The sequence below is a fragment of the Lupinus angustifolius genome, chromosome LG04, assembly GCF_001865875.1.
Source record: "Lupinus angustifolius cultivar Tanjil chromosome LG04, LupAngTanjil_v1.0, whole genome shotgun sequence".
NCBI lineage: Eukaryota > Viridiplantae > Streptophyta > Magnoliopsida > Fabales > Fabaceae > Lupinus > Lupinus angustifolius.
The window spans coordinates 18135704-18161853 of NC_032012.1; the positions used below are offsets into that span (position 1 = coordinate 18135704).

General features: G+C 33.5%; 2 protein-coding genes and 1 non-coding gene across 3 annotated transcripts; 1 reads left to right on the forward strand and 2 right to left on the reverse strand.

Moving 5' to 3' along the window:
* LOC109344675 lies at nucleotides 767-1516 on the reverse strand. Its single transcript, XM_019583428.1, has 3 exons — nucleotides 1262-1516; nucleotides 1081-1159; nucleotides 767-972 (listed from the first exon to the last, which is right to left on the reverse strand). Exons 1-3 carry the CDS (start codon nucleotides 1514-1516, stop codon nucleotides 767-769), a joined length of 540 nt encoding a protein of 179 aa, XP_019438973.1.
* On the reverse strand, nucleotides 2426-4342 carry LOC109344676. Its single transcript, XM_019583429.1, has one exon. It carries the CDS (start codon nucleotides 4340-4342, stop codon nucleotides 2426-2428), a length of 1917 nt encoding a protein of 638 aa, XP_019438974.1.
* Nucleotides 19674-19745, forward strand: TRNAD-GUC. Its single transcript has one exon. It is a non-coding gene; the product is annotated as a tRNA-Asp (tRNA).

Sequence of the window (26150 nt, forward strand, 5' to 3'; positions counted from 1 at the left end):
CCCCCGCAAACTTGGCATATGAATATCTATAATGCCAAGTTTGGAAAGAATGCTTCGAAAAGGGGATGGAGACAAGGATTTAGTGAAAATATCAGCTAGTTGAAGTGAAGTGTGTATTGGAAGAAGATGGATAGTATGATTTTGTAGGCGTTCTCGAACTACATGGCAATCAATGTCAATATGCTTCGTTCTCTCATGGAAGACCGGGTTAGATGCTATGTGAAGAGCTGAATTATTGTCACAAAAGATGCTAACTGGTTTGTGGTGAGAAATGTTCAAATCTCTGAACAAGAAGACGAGCCACTGTGCCTCACAAGCAGCCATGGCAAGTGCTCTATATTCTGCTTCGGAAGAAGATCTTGAAACTGTGTTTTGCTTTTTGCTTTTCCAAGAGACAAGAGCAGAACCTATGAAAAAGCACCAACCAGTCACAGATCTTCGAGTGTCAATGCAGGTTGCCCAATCTGAATCAGAGTATCCTTGAATATCGGATGTGTTGTTGCTTGGAAAGAAAATTCCTTGACCAGGAGAGTTTTTAAGATATGAGTACTTGTGTGGCAGCTTTGTAATGTCCATCAGTTGGAGCAGCAAGGTATTGGCTAAGGCAGCCTACTGCATAGGATATGTCAGGTCTGGTGTGAGTGAGGTAAAGCAATTTTCCCATGAGTCTTCTATAAGAGGTTATGTCTGATAGAGGTGAGCCAGATTGAGAATAAAGAGGAGTGTTGTATGCCATTGGTGTGGAGGCTGGTTTTGCTCCAAGGAATCATGTTTCTTGGAGAAGTTCCAAGGTGTATTTTCGTTGATATATAGTAATTCCCTGTTTTGATCTAGCCACCTCCATGCCAAGGAAGAATTTTAATTCTCCTAGATCCTTGATGCTGAACTTGTTATGAAGGACAGTCTTTGTGTGAATGATTTGATCAATGCTAGTTCCTGTCAAGATCAAGTCATCAACATACACTAAGATAGCTGTGAAATCAGAGTTAGTATAATGAATAAATAATGAATAATCAGAGGAGGATTTCACATAACCAAGTTGTAGCAAGGTGTTGGTGAGTTTGTCATGTCATTGTCTACTTGCTTGCTTGAGACCATATATTGATTTCTGCAATTTGTATACAAGAGTTGGATCTGAAATGTTGAGCCCTGGTGGTGTCTTCATGTAAACAATTTCCTTAAGATCTCCATGTAGGAATGCTGTATTGATGTCTAGCTAGTGTAAGTGCCAATTGCGCATGGCTGCAAGGCATAAAATTACTCTTATGGTGGTCATTTTTACAACTGGGCTAAATGTTTCCATGTAGTCCACCCCTTCAGTTTGAGTGAAACCTTGAGCAACTAATCTAGCTTTGTACCTTTCTACTGACCCATCAACATGATGTTTGGTTTTAAAAATCCATTTGCACCGTATGGCTTTCTTGTCTGGAGGTAGGTTGGTTAGGATCCAGGTGTGGTTTTTGGCCCAGGCATCTAATTCTGTATGAATGGCTTGTTTCCAGTGATCATGTTGCATAGCTTCTAGGTAATGTGTGGGAGTTTGGTTAGCTGATATGCACAAGGAGAAGTTCTTATGTCTAGAGGATAGGTTGTCATAAGTTAGAGAGTTACTAATAGGGTGTTGGATATGAGGGTCAGGCATGATGGATTGGTGCAGGAGGGTCAAGTGATAATCTCTTAGGTAAGTAGGGGGGTTTCTGATTCTTTAAGGATGTCTAGTTGAATTGGGATTGTGCAATGTTTGATCTATTGGAGTAGGCTGATCAGTGATATTTGTGTTAGGGTCATTGGTTTGGGTTGAACTGGTTTCTGGCAAGGGATAGAAAAGGATGTCTGAGTTATGCACAGGGAGAATAGGATGAGTCTCACTATTAGCATCACTGCTGTTAAAGTTAGTTGCACAAAAGGGAAACACATGTTCAAAGAAAGCAATATTTCTAGAAATAAAAATCTCATTTGTGTTGAGATCCAGCATAATGGACCCTTTTGTCCCATGAGGGTAACCAAGGAATACACATTTCCTTGATCTAGGATCAAACTTCTTTCTGTTAGAGACTAGGGTAGATGCAAAACAGAGACAACCAAATACCTTTAAGTTGGTGATGTCTGGTAATATGCTATGCAATGCTTCAAAAGGAGATTTGTTAGATAGAAACATAGTAGGTTGTTTATTAATCAGATGCACAGAATGTCCTACAGCAAAATTCCAATAGCAAAGAGGCAAGTTTGACTGAAATAAAAGGCACCTAGCAACACCTATTATATGCTGGTGTTTCCTCTCAACTATGCCATTTTGTTGAGGGGTTTCAACACATGTTGTTTGGTGTTGTATGCCTTCTTTCATGTAGAAGTCTTTCATTAAAAATTCTTGCCCATTATCAGTTCTGATTAGTTTGATTCCCTTATCAAATTGGTTTTTTGCATATTATACAAAAGTTTTAACCAAAATGGTAGCTTCACTTTTCTGTTTCATAAAATGTACCCACGTAAATCTAGTTTTGTCATCTACAATAGTCAAGAAATATTTGTGACCAAAGGTGGATGGGGTACTAATGGGCCCCCAAATGTCTACATGAACTAAATCAAACATAGATTGAGATTTAGAACTACTATCATTGAATGGCAGTTTTTTGTGCTTGGCTAAATGACAGATTTCACAAGGATCTAAAGACTTATTGCATTTAATAGATGGAAAAACAGATTGCATAATTGTCATTTTCTTGTGAGATAAGTGTCCTAATCTAGAATGCCAAACATTACTGTCATCATAACCAGTGTACACATTAACATGATGTGATTCAAAGTTTTTCTTGCTGGATTGAGTTAGCACATATAGACATCCCTTCAGCTTAGCTGCACCAATCATACTCAAGGAGTGAGGTTCCTGAATTTGACAATGATTGGTGTAAAAAGTCAAGGTGCAGGCTAAAGATGTGGTGAGTTTTGAAATGGATATAAGATTGAAGTTAAAAGTAGGAACATGTAATACATCTGTGAGGTAGAGGTCATCAGAGAACACAATGGTTCCTGAGTGATGTGTTGTAACTTGCTCACCATTGGGTAAGGCAATCAAGAGAGGTTTGATTCTCTTAAAATTCTGATAAAGTGTAAGGGAGTGACAGACATGGTCTGTGGCTCCTGTGTCAAGGACCCAGCAACTTGATGTGCTATTGTTAGTTAAGGAATTTAGAGATGTACCTGCTTTGGTTGTTTCAAAAGAAGACATAGATGTTGATAGGGAACTGACTTGGTTGGTTGTGTGTGATGTTTGCTTCATAGATTCCTGAATCATGTTCTTTAAGGCATTATGTTGAGCTGGTGTAAATAGGCATATTGGATCAACCTTTTCTTCCTTGGTTCCATTCTGCTCAGTTTCTGTCAATGATTCAATCATTTGTGCATCTGTTCCTGAGTAGCAGTTGATGTTTGTGGAATTGGTGAAGTAACCAGGTGGAAAACCATGCTTCTTGTAGCAAATATCAACTGTATGTCCTGTCTTTTGGCAATAAGTACAGATCTTATGTCCTCTTCCTCTTCCAAATCTTCCTTGGTTATTAGATCTTCCAGCCATAGGTTCTCTCATGCTTCTTGCCCTGCCTCTTGATCTGCTGTCATAATTTTTGCTTGATATATTTGCTGAGAATCCAGGTTCTTCAAAAGACATCTGTCTTTCTTGTTGGACAAGAATTGAGAACACTTTGCTGATAAGAGGCATAGGCTCCATAAGCATAATTTGCGATCTTACATAAGAGAATTGCTCATTCAATCCTCTAAGAAAGCAGATTATGTATTCATTCTCTCTGTATTTCTTTATGGTAGGTATGAGTGCACAATGACACTTTGTTTCACAATAACAGGGAGGAATTGGTATGTAGTTATCAAGTTGTTGCCATACACCTTTCATTTGTGTGTAGAATTTGTCAATGGATCCACTTCCTTGTTTGATGGAATGCATCTCCCCTATGAGTTCTGAAATCCTGAACATGTCACCTTGATGATATCTTTCCTTCAAGTCATTCCAAATTTCTTGAGCACTATCCATCCATAACACACTTTGTACTATGGATGGTTCTATTGAGTGACTCAGCCAAGAAACTACTAAGTTGTTGCATCTTTTCCAAGCAGCATACATTGGATCAAGGGCAGCAGGTTTGGTCAATGTTCCATTGATGAATTCCAGCTTGTTCTTTGTCTCTAAGGCCATGGTCATCGCTCTTGACCATGGATGGTAGTTCTCCCCATTCAGCAGAGTGGAAACAAGTCCACTTTCTGGATTTTCGTTGGGGTGCAGGTAGTAAGGGTTTGATGGATCAAGAATTGGGTTGATGGTTTGGTTGGCCATTGTTGAGAGAGGAAGAAAGAGATGGTAAGGGTGAGGAAGAACAGAAAGATAGTTTGAGGAGGAGGAAGACAGATAGTGGCGCAGCAGAGTCACCCTCTTGAGGGTGCTCTGATACCATGTGAAGATTTAGCTTCCATGGTTAATGTGATTAAGCTTCCACAATGAAGGCAATGAATCAATCAAGAAAACTCAAACAAGAAGATAGAAAATGAACTCTTCCTTTATTGTTACTGTCAATGAATGAATGAATTGATTGAGAACATAATGGAAACCAGATTGCATTATATAGCAATCTGCAAAACAAAGAAAATAACAGAAATTTCCAAAAAAGGAAACTTACCTAAAAACAGAAATAACAGAAATTTAAAAAACTACTAAAAAATGAAACTTTCAGTTTTCAAGTTGAGGTGTTTCTAGATCACTTGGATTTTGAGCTGGGCTTGTAGAATGAGTGTTCTCTTGCATTGGGCTTGAATCATGAGTGGTTTGTTTGGTAGTTTTAACAACATTATTTGTTATTGCTTTTTATGAGGCCAGTGAGAATCCAGATTAGCATATATAATATTCACTGAAATAACCAAAAGGTTTTGTTTTCCATTTAAATAATTTAAATTGATATATATATATATCATTGAAGATACATGCTCTCATCCACCAGCAGATACTTACCCTCTACCCTCACCAGCAGCTAGCCCCACTTGGGTTCAAATCATCTTCATAACAGAAACTCCAATATTAGGTATAAATACTTATATATATGCGGCACAAATTTTTTTTTAATGGTTTAAATTTTATTATTTATTAATAAAACAATATTATTAAATTATCAAACTTCATTATTCCCTCATATTTTAGTACGGAAGCCTTCAGAAAGTCTCCCAACTCAACATCTCATTCCTCCTTCACTTTATCAGTTTGTCTTATTGTCGAGCTTCAACTAAGAATTTAGTATATGTATGATAATAATGATGTACGTATATCCATTTTTTGTATATCAAATATATCCTCTCATCATTTAGGTGAGAAATTTAACTATTTTGGAGTATGTAAATGTTTTTCCCAATAATTGTCATATTGGAGAATAAAGTCACCAGAAAACAAGACAACATCAATCAATTAACCGAATAAGTGTTATCGATTAACACAAATGTTAATCGATTAACTGGTTAGAAAATCAAGTGAAGTTATAAAATCTAAACAATCAATATTTTTGGGATTCACAATTATAATTTATCCTTTATACTTTAAAGTATATTTCTTAATTGTGAAGGAAGATTAATGCAATAATACAAATTTAATTTATATTCTAATGTGTATAAGTTCAAATTTTAATATTGGTATTAAAAGTTTCATTAGTGGATAATCTATAAATACAATTTATCATGAAAAAATTATAAGTACCCACATGAACAATCTTTGAGCCATGATATTTTTCCTATATATTTTATAAAGTTTATTAAATTAGGATTGGTTATTGATTCGATTAAGGTATTGAGTATGGATGAATGGTCGGATGACTGAGTTATTAGCATACCATTTACTAATTTTTTTAAATATAAAAATTATTATTATGCAAGTATATGATTGAATAATTAAACAACCAATAAGAATAGTTTTATTACAACAAAATGTCACAAATAAGTTGAAAACATTATCAAATAACATATGTTTTGCATTTGTAACAATCAAATTTTAAACTTAATTAAGCAACAAAGGTTTTATTCCAACATAAGTTAACAAATAATAACTATAATTACAATAATGATAAGCATAATTACAAATAAGTTAAAGAGATCAGATTGTTTTACTCTTAAAAACGATGTCGTTTTGATATTATTTTAAACTAATTAAACTAATTAAACTAATTGAGTTGAACCCGTTTAACTAGCTAAATCACTGATTTTATACTCAAACTGACCTAATCAAACTAATTCGTGTTGATTTTGGTGCATAATTGGTCAAAAGAGCAACTCAAATCAGTAAAATATTCGATTAATGGTTTAAGTATGATTTTATTAGTCCCTACCCACAAACTCACGTACACTTTTATTATAGGAAAATTACAATTTTAGGCTTTTTCTTTCTATAATCAAAGATGTTCTCTTATATTATGACTAACCAACTAATTTTTTTGCTTTTCCCAAAAAATTACTTTATTTAATGGGATCTATTTGAAAACAAAACAAAACGACTGTATTAACGAGTGCCGCGAGAAAATGGTTAGATAATCAAAAATAAAAATTACATTAGCAACCCCTTTAAGGTCACATGTTTTAAACTTTAAAGCATTTAAAAACAATGTTATTAATATTCTACTTGGTTATCAAATTGGTCATTGAAATAATGATATATCAGTTAAATTAGTGGTTCACTAATTAAACTAACTGCATACCGATGAAGTTAGATATACATATATAATATATTAATATAATATTGAAAAACCAATAAAAAACTATTAATTTTTTATTTTCATTAAAAATTAATTTTAAATAAAAATCGGTCAGTATGACCGGTACACTCAATTAAAAACCGGCCGGTATAACTACTTTTGGTATGTATGATTTTATGACCAATATAATTATTGTACCATACTGTTATTGAGACTGATTTAGAGGTTGAACTGACTGACACGGACCAATTTTTATAATACTATTTAAAAGCATCATTTTCTAATAAAAGAAATTCATATTTGATTCTTTAATAAGTGCTCTTACAACAGTTAACAATTTTCGTAAAAGAAAACTATTTCATTTACAATCCTCATTTTTCTAAAAATATTCATTATGAGAATCATGCTAGAAATAAAAAAAAAAGAGCAAAATATGTACAGAGATGGGTAATTATTAAAATAAAATAGCTTTTTATTTTAATATAAAAGCTCTCTCTTGGAGTCTTTAAGTTTGAACTCTTGGCTAGCAAAAAGCCAAAAACCCTTATAAAATATGATGTTTTTATATCATTAGCAAATCATCTACCATTTATATGTTAACTAGCATTGATTCTCAAACAAACGTATTACAAATCAATAATAGATGATATACTGACAGTGTAAAAAACTTTACACAATGTATACATTTAAAACTCTTAAAAATAAACATTGCAATGATTTTTTTAACTTTTTTTTTATAAAAAGCAGTATCAATTGGACTTTTTTTTAGTTGAAATATATTAAGGGGATCTTTACAACTTGTACCCTGTTACCATAAAATTTCATTCTCCTTTATTTTATGCGTAAACGTTTTCAATTAATGATTCCATCTTTAATTTATTAATTCAATATAACATAGTGCTTTTTGTCCAATACAAATGCAAAATAATACTCTTTTAAGTTTTAAGTTAATCACACTTCAGCTTAAATTGATTTCTTTGGGACAACTGCTTACATTGATATCACCATTCCATTACCTATTTTAAATTTTGTATTTTATTTATCTTCTGTTTATAATAGACAATGATGTTGGAGTTAGGTATGATAACTATGAATGAAAAACTCTCCTAACAAGTATATAAGGTAATTGCATTCTCACATACTCAATTTCAAAACATCTAATTAAGCTAGAACATTACCAGAAGTTGCTCCATACACTTGCTGTATTTTAAATGAGAAAAATATATGTAATGACAATATATAAATTTTATATACTGTCATGTATTATCATTATTCATATTACTCTTCAAAAAGAAGTAATATAAATGAATGATGTAGTAATTGTCTCTAAATCTTTATACTCACAGTGTATAAATATTATATTCATTTTAAATTCCATATATATAAAATAATTAATTCTAAAATAATCTTTATTGAGAGTTAAATAATCATGTCATTGATTTTGTTAGAATTTAAGCATGAGAAATAAGTGTTATATTAAAAATGAGATGCACATGTTATAAGTAAAATGAGATAAGATTATTGTCATTAATAGAGAGATAAACACTTCAAAAAATAAAAGAAATACAAATTTTAATAATAAATTTATCCATTTAATTATAATAAAATTACATTTGTGTCATTAAAAATAAAGGGAGAAATGAAACCCTAATAATTAAGATGATACTTATTCAAGTAATAAAATTACTATGGACCTAATGAATATTTTAAATATCATCAAGATAAATATGGTGTGGGACTCATAATTAAGATTCTTTTGCTATAAAAGATTATCTCTTCAGCGTTAACAAGCATAAGTTGCTTTTAACCGCTAAGGACTGTTTGGTGCACTTCTTCTTACACCAGGTTCCACTATTGTTAAAATGGTAGGAGTCATACTTGAATGGGAAAGAGAATCTCGAAGAAGAAAGAAGGAGAAAAAATAATATTTCTCATTGAACTGAATGAATGATAGTTTACAATGAAAGTAACTATATGTACATGGAAATAAAACTTGACTAACTAAAATCACTAAAACTAACTCTAACTATAACTAGCTTAATACAATATCAACACAAATACTAAAATATAGTTTAAAATATATTTCAACAACCCCTCAAGCTGGAATTTATCATGCATTCCAAGCTTGAAATGATGGTGTTGAACATGATCATATACTCTAGTACCTCCTCTAGCTGGTGAAGGAATCCTTATCTCACAGTCTTGAAATTTGAATGTGAAGCAATGACAATACTGACGCTTAACCACCATAGGTAGAAGCAACTTTATCTAAAGTTTAACCATATATTTTGACATAAGTTTAACCAACCAAACCAACCATAATGGATGAAAGAAAGAAAATAAAATGGACCTTAATCTTGATCCCAACATGCTGCTTCAATGATGCAAAATACACACCATAATAATCTTATGTGTTTACAAGAGAGGTATAGAAAATAGAGTATGAATGAAATTGAGGTGATCGGTGGTAGGCAAATGAGAAAAGGTCGGAATAAAAGGAATTCTTGAATATCTTCCACTCGTTACAAAATATCGATGATCTAAGTTTCCGAAAAATGAGCTTCCATATTAGGCAAATTGGGTCATCACCTGTTAAAGTTGTTAGTTGATTTCAGTTTGTTAATTGTAATATTGTTTTCGTTAATTGATTAAGAGTTTAATTAATCGTTTAACTAGTTAGTTATTAGTTATAGGCATTGTAGTATATAAAAGGTGATTCCCTTTTTCTTTGTAATTCAATATAGAAAGTTTCTATTTTCTCATTCATGATTCTTTCATACTTCTTGATTCATCAAGAAGCTTTCTTCTCCATGGCTCTTACCACATTTTAACATGGTATCAGAGCGATAATTATTATTTTGGTGGCTTCCGCTTATACTTCTCTTCCAAGATTCAAATCATTCTTCCATCTTCTTTGTTTCCATCAAGAGCTATGTCATGTTTATCATCAAGAAATGTCACTTTGCCCCGGTCTTAGAAACAGAAAGTGATGCAATTGCTATGAATAGTGCTAAAAAACATTGTTGCACAGGTGGAGAGATCAACATGCATTATCACCATCAGGAAGAATTTTTTTAGTGTCATTATGGAAGATTGAAAAAGTGCAGCCAAAAGGTTACTACTGCATATGATCCATTAGTGGCTGCATCTATGATTTGCAATCAAGGAGTCCTATGCATCACACTTCAACATTACTCCAAGGTTTAACCAAAGTACTCATAGTGTTGAGGTTGATCCATCTTCTAAAATTTGGGTTGTTATAACCTAAGATTTTGTGTACATTTTACATTTATGTTCTTTTCTTATTCTTTCATCTATTACCCCCAATTATTTCTCATTTCTTTATTACTCTAGTTTCTTTACCGCCCCCTCTCTATCATTAAACACACAACATTATAGTGTGTAATTTTTTCTTCATTGAAGTAACATATAAGGATCAAGATTAAGGTCCATCTCATTTTTCTCTTTCATCCGTTATGATTGGTCTGCTTCTGTCAAAAAGATGATTAAGCATTGGATGAAATTGTTTCTGCCAAATGGTGGTTAAACGTCAGTATTGCTTCATGTTCAGATTTCAAGACTGGGAGACGAAGATTCGCTCACCAGCAAGAGGAGGTATTAGAGTATATGTGGTATTCATCACAATCATTTCAAGCTTGGAATGTTTGACACATTCCAGCTTGAGGGAGGATGTTAAAGTTGTTAGTTGATTTCAGTTTGTTAATTGTAATATTGTTTTCGTTAATCGATTAAGAGTTTAATTAATCATTTAACTATGTAGTTATTAGTTAGGCATTGTAGTATATAAATGGTGATTCCCTTATTCTTTGTAATTCAATATAGAAAGTTTCCATTTTCTCATTCATGATTCTTTCATACTTCTTGATTCATCAAGAAGTTTTCTTTTCCATGGCTCTTACCAGATTTTAACATCATCTACATCAAGGACACACATACCTACTATGACCTTGTTTTGTTTTCATATTCATATTGAGTAGTCATAGGAGAGAAAAACATTGGTCAAAACAGAGAATCCAAAATGTGCATACACTTTAGAACTCCAACTCACAACTTCAACATGATGTCCCTCTTAGGATCCATAAAAAATCAAATGGGTTTCACAAACTCTTCATGTTCTCATGACAAATCTTTCTCTGAAAAAACTAAATGGAAAGATTGAAACTTTCTCAGTGATATTGAAGACCCATCATCAATTTTTTAAGAAACGTATTCATTGAATGAATATTGAATTAAGTGAATGAATTAATTATACAAAGTCATAATGAATCATTTATATAAAAGTAAGGAAAAACTAACTACCCTAACCAAACTAACTAACCAACTAACAAAAGCTCAACTCCTTTAACATTCCCACACAAGCTGGAATGTATTAAGAATTTCAAGCTTGAAATAACTGTGTTGAATATGATGATAACAGAGAGAAAAGTGGATCAGAATCTTGATCCTAATATGTTGCTTCAATTATATAAAATTACACACTATAATAATGTTGTGTGTGAGAGGGGATAAAGAAAATATAGTAATCAAGAAAAAGGTAATTGGGGTTAGAAGTCCGGCTATAACTCATTGAGCAATGTTTGTGAAGAATAGATACAAGAAATCTCCAAGAACATGGGACGTCCAATTGCAAGTGTGTATAAATATACAACAAGTAAAGCCCAATATCAGAAAAAGTATCAACTTGAACCTCCATAGGAAAGTAGTAGACGACATAACACTTTGCATGTGTGACAATATATTCTTCATTGCATCAACACTATTGCATTGTAGGGACGTTACATCACCCTATGTTATGACCAACAATTTGAGTCAGATGTGACACTTTCATGCATCACACGAAGAAAAAGAAACTTCAAGAACATCAAAATCACCAAGAACTTCTTGGTGAGTTTGTTGACTAAAATATTTCAAGAACTTCAACTTCTACAACAAATTCCATCTCTATGAGTGTGGCCCAAGTTTATAAGCCTTAAGTTTCACCATTGGAGTGTGGCCCAAGGGGTACAATGAGTTTTATGAGTGGGTGAGGACTCACACAAACAAAACCCCTCCACACACACGTGCGTGCGCACCACCACCACTACACCCTCCTCCCACGCCGCCGTCCGGCCTCCTCAGCTCGGCTCAGGCTTGGGCCCAACATTCTTTTTAAATAATTTTTTTATTTTATTTTGGGTCCCTTTTTGAGCTACACAAACAACAATTTTAAGACTTTTGACCGCAATGACATTCGTAGATAATATTACTGGATCGAACAACTATGACATGAACAAGCTATTTCAGTTTGACTCGACAAATTTCAAACGTTGACAACAAGATGGAATTTTTCCTCATTATGAGAAAAGTTGCTCACGTTCTGAAAACCGATATCCCAGTGGTGTCAGATGAGGCTGAAAAAGAGGAAATGGATAAACTGGCTATTAAAATAGCTCTCTGGAATGAAAGTGATTACTTATGTTAGAACTTCATTCTGAATAGGTTGTCTGATAATCTCTATGATTACTACAACCCATACAAGTCTGCCAAATTAATTTGGTATGCACTTGAGAAAATATATGATACTAAGGAAGCTGTGACTAAGAAATATGTTGTTAGCCGCTACCTCAAGTATCACATGATTGATGATAAATCAGTAGAGTCTCAATCCCACGAGATTCAGAAAATTGCTCATGAGATATTTCTCAGGGTATGCCCCTAGATGAGCAATTTCAAGTGGTTGTCATAATTGACAAGTTGCCTCCTAGTTGAAAGGACTTCTAAAACCTTCTGAGGCATAAGACCAAAGAAATCTCTTTGGAATCTCTGATCACTCGTCTTCGTATTGAAGAAGAGGCTCATAAGCAAGATCAGAAAGATTAGGTGCTGAATGTCTCCAACAATAACACTAAGAAGAAATTTTCAGGTGTGGTTCTGAAGCCTTCTCGCGCTAACTTCAAGAATCAGAATCGCAGTGGGAATAAGGCTAAGAACATAAGTCAGAACAAGAATTGGAACCCCCAAAAGGTCCAATATGCTAAGCCACCCGCTAAAAATGACTACAGCAACCTGCTCATTTGCTTCAAATGTGGGAAGCCATGTCATATGGTACGCAAATGCAGAAATAAACATATGGATCGTCCTCCACAGGCCAACATGGTTGATGAATCATTTGTGGCTGTATTATCTGAGGTCACTATGGTTGGAGGAACTGATGGGTGGTGGGTAGACACTAGCGCATCCCGCCATGTCTGCTATGACTATGCTATGTTCAAAACATACACAAATTCTGATGATAAGAAGGTGTTGTTGGGTGACTCCCTCACTACTATTGTTGCTAGAACTGGTGATGTGGAGCTGAAGTTTACATCTGGGAAGACTCTAATTCTCAAAGATGTGATGCATACTCCATAGATGAGGAAGAACTTCTGGCTTTCTTCTTAATAAGGCTGGCTTTACCCAGACCATAGGAGCAAACTTGTATACTCTTACTAGGAATGAGGTATTTATTGGGAAAATGTATGCCACTGATGGCATGTTTAAATTAAATGTTGATGTTTATATTAATAAAATTTATGATTATGTTTACATGTTGTGTGATTTTAATATGTCATTCTAGACTTTGTCATATTAATAAACGTGCAAGAGTAGCTTAGGTTTAATTCCAAAGTTATCTAAAAATGATTTTCAAATTTGTGAATCATGCAATTAAGCAAAAATTTCAAAAAAACCACATAAATCAGTTATGCGAGAATCTGAGCCTTTAGATTTAATACACTCAGATATATGTGAATTATATGGAACGTTAACTAGAAATAGTAAACGCTATTTTATCACTTTTATTAATGATTGTTCTGATTTTACCTATCTATATCTTATGAAAAATAAAAGCGAAGCACTTGACATGTTTAAGTTATATGTAACTGAAATTGAAAATTAACTCAACAAGAAAATAAAGAAACTCAGAAGTGATAGAGGTACTGAGTATGACTCTAACATGTTTAATGATTTTTATAAATTAAATGACATTATTCATGAAACAACTGCACCATATTAACCTGAAATGAATGGTAAAGCTGAAAGAAAGAATAAAACTTTAACTGAATTAGTTGTAGTTATTATGTTAAGTTCTGGTCCAGCACCCTCTTGGTGGGGTGAAATTTTATTAGTTGTATGTTATGTGCTAAATAGAGTCCCCAAGACTAAAAGAAAACTTTCCCCATATGAAATTATTAAGAATAGACAACCAAACTTGTCTTATTTGAGAACTCGGGGTTGTCTGGCTTATGTTCGGATACTAGACCCAAGAGAGTTAAACTCGCAAGTAGAGCCTACGAATGTGTATTTATTGGGTATGATGTAAACAACAAGGCGTACAGGTTTTATGACCTTAACGCAAAAGTGATCATTGAGTCTAATGATGCTGACTTCAATGAGATGAAATTCCCTTTTAAATTGAGGAATAATTGAGACACAATAACTAGTCACATACCTATGATTAACAATAATGATAATAACGATGGGTTAGAAATATAACGTAGAAGAAGTAAGAGAGCAAGGACTGCTAGAGAGTATGGACTTGATTATATGGTTTATACAATGGAAGAGGATCCATCAATACTCCAAGAAGCTTTGACTTCTTTGGATGCTGATTTACGGCAAGAAGCCATAAATAATGAGATGGATTCTCTAGAGTCTAATAAGACCTGACATTTAGCTAACTTGCCTCTTGGCTACAAACTTATTGGTTGTAAGTGGATATTGAAAAAGAAACTGAAACATGATGGCACAATGGATAAATACAAGGCTCGCCTTGTAGCTAAGGGTTTCAGACAAAGAGAAAATGTAGATTTCTTCGACACATTTTCACCTGTTACTAGAATAACATCCATTAGAGTACTAATATCGATCGCTGCGATACATAATTTATTAGTACATCAAATGGATGTTAAGACTACATTTTTAAATGGTAATTTGGAAGAAGAAATCTATATGGAACAAATTGAAGATTTTGTAATACATGGGCAAGAAAATAAGGTCTGTAAATTAGATAAGTCGTTGTATGGTCTTAAGCAAGTACCTAAACAGTGGCATGAAAAGTTTAACGACTTAATGGTCTCGAATGAGTTTAAGGTGAATGAAAGTGACAAATGCATTTAGTTTAAGGTGAAGGAAAGTGACAAATGCATTTATTACAACTCAGAAAATGACATTTACACTATCATATGTGTCTATGTAGACGATCTACTCATATTTGGTTCCAACATTCATGTTGTGAATAATGTGAAATCATTGTTGTGTAACAACTTTGATATGAAAGACCTTGGAGAGACAAGTGAAATCCTTGGTATAAAAATTACTAGGTCAAAAGAAGGAATTTCTTTGGATCAATCTCACTATGTGGAAAAGATCTTAAAGAAATATAAATACTTTGACTGTAAACCTGCTAGCACACCATATGATCCAAGTGTAAAACTTTTTAAGAACACTGGTGAACGTGTAAGACAATGCTAGCATCATTGGCAGCTTTCGGTACGCCACTGATTGCACTAGACCCGACATTGCCTATGTTGTGGGATTATTATGCAAGTTTACCAACAGACCTAGTATGGAGCATTGGTATGCTATAGAAAGGGTAATGAGATACCTTAAGAAAATAATGAACCTTGGATTACAATACTGAAGTTTCCAGCTGTCCTATAAGGATTCAGTGATGTTGATTGGAACACTCTTTCAGATGATTCCAAAGCAACCAGTGGCTATATATTTAGCATAACTGGTGGGGTTGTTTCTTGGAAGTCAAAGAAACATACTATTTTGGCTCAATCAACTATGGAAGCTGAGATGATAGCACTAGCAACAGCTAGTGAAGAAGCAAGTTGGCTGAGAAGCTTGCTTGCAGAGATTCCCCTATGGGAAAAACCAATTCCAGCTATGTTGATCTATTGTGATAGTACTGCGACGATTGCAAAAATTGAGAACCACATAACGGTAAGAAATGACAAATTCATCGTAAGCACAACATCATTAGAGAGTTACTCTCTACAGGAACTGTTAGAGTGGATCATGTAAGCACTGAGAATAAATTAGCAGATCCTTTGACGAAAGGACTAGCTAGAGAGAAAGTCCATAATACTTCTAAGAGTATGAGACTATTGCCCTTAGAACGAGTATCACTCATGATGGTAACCTGACCTAACTGACTGGAGATCCCAAGAAATAGGTTCAATGGGTAATAACAAGTTGTGAAGTGCTATGAGAATGAATAAGCTATAAAATTATGAGAAGCATGATTCCTGCAACATATGGAAGGATGAGTTAAAACTCTTAATGAGAACTATACTCCAATTGGAGTGAAGTACCTAAGCTACAAGAGTACTCTTGATAGATTCACATATGTAAATGTGGAAGTGGGGCCCGCTTCCTATGAAATTTTGGGGCATAAATTTCTAGAGCATTCACTATATTAGGATAGACGTGCATGACCTTTAACGCACAGACTTTATAGAATAAACCTTTGAAAAGGTTGTGTGTGGTTTGATGTCGGAGATAGAGTTCAAGACTACAAGTCACTCTAGTAAAATCTGGATCTTATTCACTATGCAAAGGTTTAAGACGTATGACACATTTGTTTATGCACAATCTTATTGATACCACAGAAAATCCTAGAAATCGTTTTTTAATTTCAAGTAGGGGATTGTTGAAATTTGTTGAAAATGATGAGTTTTTGAAGTGGTTTAATGCACATTAATGAGGCTATTTATGGTGACTTTTGAGTTTGTGAAATGAAAAAACTCACTAGTCTCACATTCCTTGGAGGAGGGAAGTTTGAAGGCTTTATAAGCCTTAAGTTTCACCATTGGGGTGTGCCCCAAGGGGTACAATGTGTTTTGTGAGTGGGTGAGGACTCACACAAACAAAACCCCTTCACACACATGCGCACGCACCACCACCACCTTCGCCGCCTGCCGGCTCGGCTCGGCTTGGGCCCAACATTCTTTTTATTTTTGGTCCCTTTTTGGGCTTGCACCGTGTGTTGACCAAGTCAAATACGCATGCCACACGTGTGAGACTTAGTCCACACGGTTGAAGAGTGGGAGGAGAAGATCTCGGGTGATTCACGTGGAGAATTTTTCCAGCTGTCGGATCATGTGACCGTTTGAGATTGGGCCACGTTTTGGGCCGTCGGATGGAGGATCCGTTGGAGGCCTCACGCTACAAATAGAGGCTTCCTCCCATCATTATTATTCGCACCAAGTTGAAGGCGTTTCCTCTCAACTTTTCTTTCTCGCCCCTAATACTCCGTCGACACATTTCCGACAACCTTCTCCCCTTTCTTTTCGTGGCACTTGAGAATTGGCACAGGCAGCCAAAGTAGGATTTTGATAACTAACACTGATAGTCAGTATTGTGGGTAAAGAATTGGCACAGGTAACCATATTATGGGAATTTGAGAACTGACATTGGTAGTCAGTATTGTGTGTGTATTCGAGAATGATTCTTACAATGCAATAAGATATCGTATAATAGAGAACTGAACTGTTTTATCCTTGGGATGGCGTGGTTGATAGTCTGCTTGCACAATTTTAGCAGTACCACGAAACATCTTAAAGAGAGCGACCTGGTCGTGACTTAGCCAGTAAAGATTATCTCGTGCTATTCAAAATTGTTGCGAGCTATGCAAACAACATATTTTCATTGTAAATTATCATTCATTCAATTCAATAAGATTTATTATTCTTTTTTCTTCAAGATTCTCTTTCTCATTCAAGCATGACTCATACCATTTTAACATGGTATCAGAGCAATGTAATTATTTTTTCCACTGTTTATCCATTAACCTATACTCTTGTGCATTCTTTGCTTATGAGCAAAATTCAATAATGAGAATATTTTTAATTCATTTCTTATTCTTTCTTGTTTCATCATGAAAATTAGTTCATATCTCCTACTATTTTAATAACTCTATACATCATCTAATCTTTATCACCACAATCTTAAAAAAATGTTTTCTTAATTTTTATTAGCAAAAGTAAAATTATTAGAAAGGTATCAGAGGTACAAGAAAAAATAGATGTTTAACAGAAGTTAGTTAAATTCAAGTCAAATTCGTAACATATTCACATGGATTAGTTACTCCATTAGTATAAACCGTTGTCTGCTTTCAATATCCCATAAACCCTCGTCACAAATCAACCATGCCAATTTCACTTATCATTCAATGAAAAAATGTTAATTAAAAAAATATTCTAAAAACACAAAATAATATTTTTATATTACTAAGACATGATGACATAGTGATTTTGAGACAAATAATATTTTATCATTTAGGCACATTCTTTTAATCCTTGTCTTGTTTGCCAAGAGAAAGGAGCAAGATTACACAGATCATCATATTAATCGTTAACACACATAATGGTGCTACACGTTTTAATTTGTGATGAAATAATGTAGTAGCTTATTGGAATATTTGAATTAGATGTTTTTGAGGTTTGACATTATTGAAACATAATCTATAAAGCACACATGTAGACAAAAAGGATGAACAAGTTACACGAATATTCCCAAAAGAAGGTTTAGACTTGTTACCTTTTTTATGCGATTTCCTTTTTGATTCTATTGGTTTAAAGTGGATAAAGGGATTTGTTTCACAAACTTTTGTGTCATCAAATAAAAATATTTCAATAAGTTGCTATTCCTTCATTTTTTCTTTCTAATGGTTCATATCCATGGACCATGGGCATGCATTGACAAAGAGAATCTTCTTGAGACTGAGCTTACCTATTAGGCTATTATTACTGGATAACAGATGTACTTTTTGGTCATTATCTTTTTTGATTCTAAATTGGTCAATAAGTTGCTAATATATACAAAACAACAAACAATCATTTACAAATGTGTAGCAATAATAATAATAATAATAATAATAATAATAATAATAATAATAATAATAATAATAATAATAATAATAATAATAATAATAATAATAATAATAATAATAATAATAATAATAATAAAGTTTAAAATTTTTAATTGATTGTTTTCATTGACGTGAGACAACATATAAGATAAGATCTGAAACAATAAATTTCTATTTACGGGACCTTTAGAGTATTCACACACCTCTATCATTGTGCCTCACTACTTATTTTATAAGGATTTAATATATGTACAGTAAGAGTGTAAGTGTTTTATGTTGTCAGCATATCATTCATACGTTAATTATCATTAACAAACAAATTAATGATATATGATGTGTTAACACATAAAAAAAGTTTTACACCGACGATATATAGATTTTAAACTCATTTTATAATTGTTCAATTTCCCGATAAATTAAAAGTTTTTCCCATTTTCATAGAAATCATGCAACTCACCATGAATCCTCAAATGAACCCCACCATCTATCCATATTTATATTTTAATTAAAACATATAATTTAAAAATTAGTAAAATTAATTTAAATTCAATTAAATAACACAAAGTTCATTAATAAAATTAAAATAGCATAAAGCCGGCTAAAAATAAAATAAAGCCAATTTAAACACAACTATAGTAAATTTTATGTTTTTTTTTCAAATATGTTGAATCAATTATATAGATACTGTTAAAAATTAGGATTAAGATTATTAGATATTTTCATTATATTTCAGAAGAATAAAAACCATATACAGGTTAGAACTAAAATTTTAAAAATAAGAAGGCAGTCAATTTTTTTGTTCCGATATCCAAAATTCATTTCTCCCTTTTAAGTTTTATCCCATTCTTTGATTATTTTTGTGTAAATAAAAAAACTGATGCTATGTAGAATGTAGTAAAATGAAGTTTCCTCTATTCTTTTTGCCAAGTTTCAAGGAGTATCCTAGGTCCAAGACTCCCAGATCCACACATGCTTAATTTTCATAATTCGTCTGTAAATTTATCTTGAGAAATGTTGTCATGTAAGTCGTTGTAGTATAGTGGTAAGTATTCCCGCCTGTCACGCGGGTGACCCGGGTTCGATCCCCGGCAGCGGCGTTTTTTATATCTTGCATATACAGTTGTGTTAGAGCTCTGTTGCACAATAATGGAACATTGGTGTCTCATATGATAGTGTTGAAATTGTTACATTTGTTGTATTTTTATTAATGAATTGTTAGTTATATTCTTATCGGAAAACAACACTGCTGCTAACGGAAGAGTAGAGAATGACACCTAAATTTTGTTTTATGGAAAAATCAAAGACAAAATCACTTACATTTTGTAACATTATTGTTTTACTCTCTTGTTACAATAGCTGTCATACTATGTTTGAACAGACCGATGAATGGCATGCTACCTTGTTGATCAGTTTCAATCTTGCAGAGTAAAGACTTTGCATATAATGTTGGAACAGAGATCCGATATTCCACATCATATCCCAATTCATGTTGTCTTGTGCTAATATAAACTTGTCATGTCAATTAGAAAGTTTAAATATTCATTATTGTTTTTGTTTTTGCTGCATTGTCATTGATGCACAAGATAAGATTTGGGATAACAGATATTTATTACATTGGTAGTCTATTAACCAGAAATCAGAATATGACTATAATTAGTAGTTGTTAGTTTTCGGATTGGTAGTACTTTTGGTCATACATACACTTGGTTTGGTGATGAAGTTTAGATTGGTTGTGATGCATTTAAGAAAGTGAGTATTCTATCTTGTCCCCATCATTAGGATTTGGTAGTCTATTACCATGCCATTGAATAACTTAGCTCTTGCTTAAATTCTGCATAATCCAATGGCCAACATTGCAAGGTAGTTATTTGTTCTTGTCTTTTCCTTATAGTGAAATGAACATTACTAGAGGGCTTGTGAAATATTCTAGATGAGCTCTTATTATGCAGAATTTACATTAGATTATTGTCATCATATTGTTTAGTTTGTAGCTCCTTATGATGGGAGAGGTGCAACTCGGAGTGATAGGTAAAAGGGGATTGTTCATACTAGGAAAATGTTTGATTTATTTGGTAATTTTAAGTGCAAGGTACACACTATATTGGAATGTGTCCCATGTACCCTACTTCATGGAAATGAAATTAATTTTATATCTACAAGGACCAGCCCAGACCCCATATCATGTCTGCAAGTACAACAATTCATGAAGCTAATTGGTAGATGTTAGGTCATTGCAAGAGGATCTCACTTAGTAGAGTCTGGGGATGATAGATATTACTTGAACTTTTTTCTGCTTTTATAAGTTACAAGGAGTAACGATCTTAGATAATTAGACCCATTTTAGAAAATTGTGAAGTTAAGTAGCATACAATTTATTTGGCTACAATAGGACATTTCTGTAGTTATATTTGGCTAGATTGCATTGCTTAAATTGCTTTCTATATTAGATGAGGACAATAACTTATTAAGTTTGAGTAGTCCAGCTCTATCAGTTGATTAGTTGAGTGAGAAAATGTAGAATAAGACTAGTATATATATTCTCATTCATAACCATAATAGTCATACAAATCTCCACAAAGAAGGTGACCTTGTAGCATGAGTGATGTAAATCTTCCTAGGGCAGTCTTTGATCCCAAGGGCAAAGGAAGTCATGATGGTCCTACAATTAAGGCCAAGGCCAAGGCAGGATTCTTAATGTCTCAAAGGACATAATTGACCCAGGAGAGGGTATGTGAGAAAGACATTTATGTCCTTAGGTTATGTTCTAACTTAGGTTTATTTTATTTGCGTTGATTCAAATAAATGAGATTGCATTCTCATATAGTCTTAGGTTTATTTTCACTCAATTATTTTAGCATTTAATTCATGTAATATGGGTTGAGATTTATTTGTAACATGGTCCATATTTCGTGACCAAGTAGTTCACTTAGGTTCAAGAGTAAGCTTGTCACGTGACTAGAGCAATGAAATTAAAGCATGATCATTTTCTTACATGGAAGAGGGCGTGAGGAACTCTATCTCTAAGGCAAGAAGGAGATAAGGCATGGAGAAAATAAATTATTTGAAGATAATTATAAAGATTATATCTTTCAAATCTGATCCAATTTAATGTTACAAGCAAGGGATCAAGTGAAGATAGAATTATGTTGTGGAAGGCTACAATCAAGGAAGTGAAGATAAGATTTGTTTATACCAACAACATAATCTTATAAACAAATCAGCCCCAACAAAGATAGATTTGAGAATTCAAATTTGACAAGCAACTGAGTCAAATCCTATCATACAAAATTCGACCAAACAAGGAAAAGATCAACCCTTGATCAATCGAGGATCACACGGCTATAGTAAAGGAAATTAGATTGTAAAGTTGTTATCCTACTTGCTTGAAGATAAATTTGGTTGCCTAAAGATAGATATGATTTGGCAAAGGGCTTAGCTCACCATCTTATCTTTCTCCAAAACCGTGGCTACTCAACAAACTCAAGCCAAGGACTTACTCATAACTCAACCACACTCAACCGAGGCCAAACTCATTCAAAGGCCAAGTTACTCATTCTGGTTGCAACCATTACTTACATGATTTAAATTAAGAGCTACATTGTTATTTCATATTTATTTTAGCCTAAGTTTTAATTAGGATTTTTATTATTCAAGTTAATTAGGACTTAGTCTTTTATTTCAGCCCAAGACATTCAGATTGCCTATTTATGTAATTGAATTGTCATTAATAAAGTTAAGTTGAATTTTGAGTAAATTTGAATTGTTTTAGTTGAGAGCACTTCTCCTAAACCTAGGTTGGTCGTGGCCACCATACTTGTTCTTATCAAGCATCCTTGCTTGTGGCGGACTTTCATAGCTTATCAAGCAGCCTTGCTTGTGGCCGGACTTTCATAGCTTATCAAGCAGCCTTGCTTGTGGCGCTTCTCACCTTTCATTCTTTTCCACCTCCACCTTCAACCTCCAAACTCATTCACATAATTTCCATTCAAAACCAAATCCACCATCTCCATTAAACCAACATTAACCTAAAACTCATACAACCTGCCTCACGCATAAAACAAACCCTAAAACACCTTCTCCAACCTTAAACCAAACCTACACAGATTGCCTCACCCAAAACAACCCCAATACACATTCTAAAGCTTACAAACTGTGGCCTACCCTAAACACAAATACTACCTTAACCCTAAACCAAGAATCCCCCACAAACACAATTACCCTAGATCTTAAACACTCAACCTAGACTGCCTTATAACCTAAACAGCCCAAACCAAACCAAAACAGTCATAATATTAGCCTAATTTCACAAACCGATTTTGGACCCCAAAAGTCCTGAAGTATCAAGCTAAACAATCCGTAAATTAAATGCAGCCCCTTGAGGTTGTCATAAAAGGGTAAGGATGTTACTTAGTGACCGTGAATGAAGTCATGAGTTCAAATCATGTAAACAGTCACTCTACTTGTGGAGGTAAGGTTGCATACATCTATCCTCCCCATACTTCACTAAGTAAGAGTCTCATGCACTAGGCTGCCCTAGTCAAAGAATTCTCTAGAAAAGCAAAATTAATCAAAAAGGTTCTTTGACAACCTTAAGATGCAAAGAAAATGTGTGTTGTATATAATTCACTACAGAAATGCTGCACTATGGCAGTACATATTATGAGCACACAAAGTCACAAACTCAATCTGCACCTTCAATACCAGATGCAATTTTGCTTTGCCTAGTTCTATGGCAGGTTAAACATTTCTTAGGAGTCATCCATGGTTTACTTTTAATAGCATTTTCAATCAAAAAGAAGAACTTGCCTGACATATTCAATATCTATAGTGCTGGTCTAGTATTTCTAGCAAGGGTGAGTATCAAATACTACTGACTAGAATCACTAGATTTCATGCTCCTTATCAAAACTAATCATTCGTTGTCCATATTGTATATCATATGAATAAATACGTAATGGCAATGCATTAGTTTTCTTTGTTTTATGTATTACTTTCTACCTTTTCAGGTTTTCTCTAATAGATTCATCCAGATGTTGAAAAGGATTCTGTGATCTTTTTGAGAAATATAACAAGTAATATATAAAGGGATGACTCACATGAAAATAATGAATTTTGGTCATACAACCATACATGGATGGTTAAGATTACAAATTAGTTAATGATGACATAAACATGATAACTTAATGCATGCATCTTCTAATCGTGGTCATTCAAATAAGATTCAATTGTCGATATCAATTGTTCATATAGATGTCTGTGAGGGAATGCAGGTGCCAGAAACTTTACCTTTTCAAAATACTTATACTATGGTTGATTGATTCTGTGTTGGTCTATTAAAAATTCATTACACTTGCAGAAAATTTTGCTGCATTTTTTCAGAGTTTCATTCTGGTGTATTATCTAGCTAGAGCAACTAGCTAATTATATCTACTATATGATGTTTCCAAGCTGGAGTTACGAAGTGTTGGTAGTTTGTGCCATTTTCTCCTAGGCACTCCCAGGATTACATACTGATAAATGACAGTAGCAGCATAAAATGTGTGACTATGACTTTGCAATAGAGAAAAAGTGTAGAGCCTCAATGAACTGAAGATGGGCTCTGAAGCTGTTGGATTTAAATAGTAGGATAAGATGGGCATTACCCTCCTAAATCCCATTAAGTTGGAGCATCATATATTGAGCTGTCTTTTTTAATAAGATAAGCAGTTTCTAACCTCAATATTCTGAAACAAAATATACCAAAAGGCTTTGTGCAAAAGCAACATAAACACATTCCTAGTCCATAATTTGTCCTGTTGGCATTATTTTTGGCACATGGTAACCAATTTTAGGAGTGTGGCTAGGAAATAAAAAAAATGAACTTTTTTTATTTATTGTAAACTATTACTTTCTAATTTTTAATATGTTAAACACATCATGTTCTAATAAAATGTTTCAAACACTCCGATTTAATGCAAGAGTAATTACCTATTTTCGTCCCTTATCTTTTTCGTGAGTACCAATCTAGTCCCTAAAAATCTTAAGTGATATTTTCATCCCCAACAAATTCAATGTCGAGTCACATTAGTCATTCCATCATTTTGGCTCTGTTAACTTTAACAGATTTATTCATGTGGCACGTTAAGTGCTAACGTGGTGTCTGTTGGAAGATCTTACATAGGGGTGAACATAAGACGGGTTGGGACGGGTTAAGGCTTATCCCTACCCAACCCTAAATGTTGGTTGGGTTATTTTTTGAACCTGAGCCCGACCCTAGACCCGAAGCTAACCCGATCCCTAAATATCGACCAGGTCAGCCTTTAAACCCGACCATAGACCCGACTAAATATCATACATGCTCATTTTAGATAAAGTCTTCTTAATATTATTTATTATCATGAATATGTAATTTGATCTATAAAACGATATATATATATATATATATATATATTGATATATAAAATTATATATATATATATATATATATATATATATATTTAATCATGTATATATGATGAAAAGTTTAGAGAATCAATAATATTTTCGACCAAATTTTTTTTATAACTTTATACATATTTGAATAGAAACACATACAAATATGATGAGTGGGTGATCATGGGACAGGTCGGGCCGAATCATGTTTGGTCCATACCCGATCCTAAATATTGATTGCGTTTAATGTTTGAACTCGAACCCAGCTTTAGACCCGATGAGATCCGACCCTATTCAGACCCGACCGTGATTGGGCCGTATCAGGTGAGCGGTTAGGGCTGGATCCTATCACCCCTAATCATACATGAACAAATTGTCATGTCATCAACCAGAAGTTTTTTTAATTTTTTCCTCACAAAACGACGTCATTTTTTAAATAATATTTTTACTTTTTTTTATTATTATACGAAACAACATCATTTTTCATTTTTTTAATAGTGTAAGCAAAACGACATTGTTTTTCATAGAAAATTTGCGAATTTTTTTTAGAAGCAAAACGATGTCATTTTGCATCCATTTTCTCCCGTCAAACTTCTTCACCCTTACACCACCTTCACACTCAGAAACCCAAATTCATCCTTGTTCAAAGCTAAATAGAAGCAAAGCAATGCTTCAATTAATTTCTCTACAACATATTTTGGAGGTTGTGGCTATCATTTTAAACAGAAGCAAAATAAAACAAAGCTGTGATGTTGAGGTATGTGATCCCTTCTGTTTTTTCCTTTTCCTGCATGTGGTCCCTTTTGTTTTTCCTGTATGTGTTCCCAATTGTATTTTTAATCTCTTTTGTGGTCCATTTGTTGTTTAATATTTGTATATTAGGTTGTGTTGAGGTCCATTTGTCCATTCTTTTATTCTACATGTGTGACATTGTGTTTGCCATAAATTTTATCTTTTTGTGTTAATTGTTTTTCCCACGTATTTAATATGTTAATATTGATGCACATGTCTGAATATATAGTTTTGGTTTATCACAATGGGGGTCGGTTTGTGATGGACATTGATGGCAACTTACAATACCTGCATAAAAA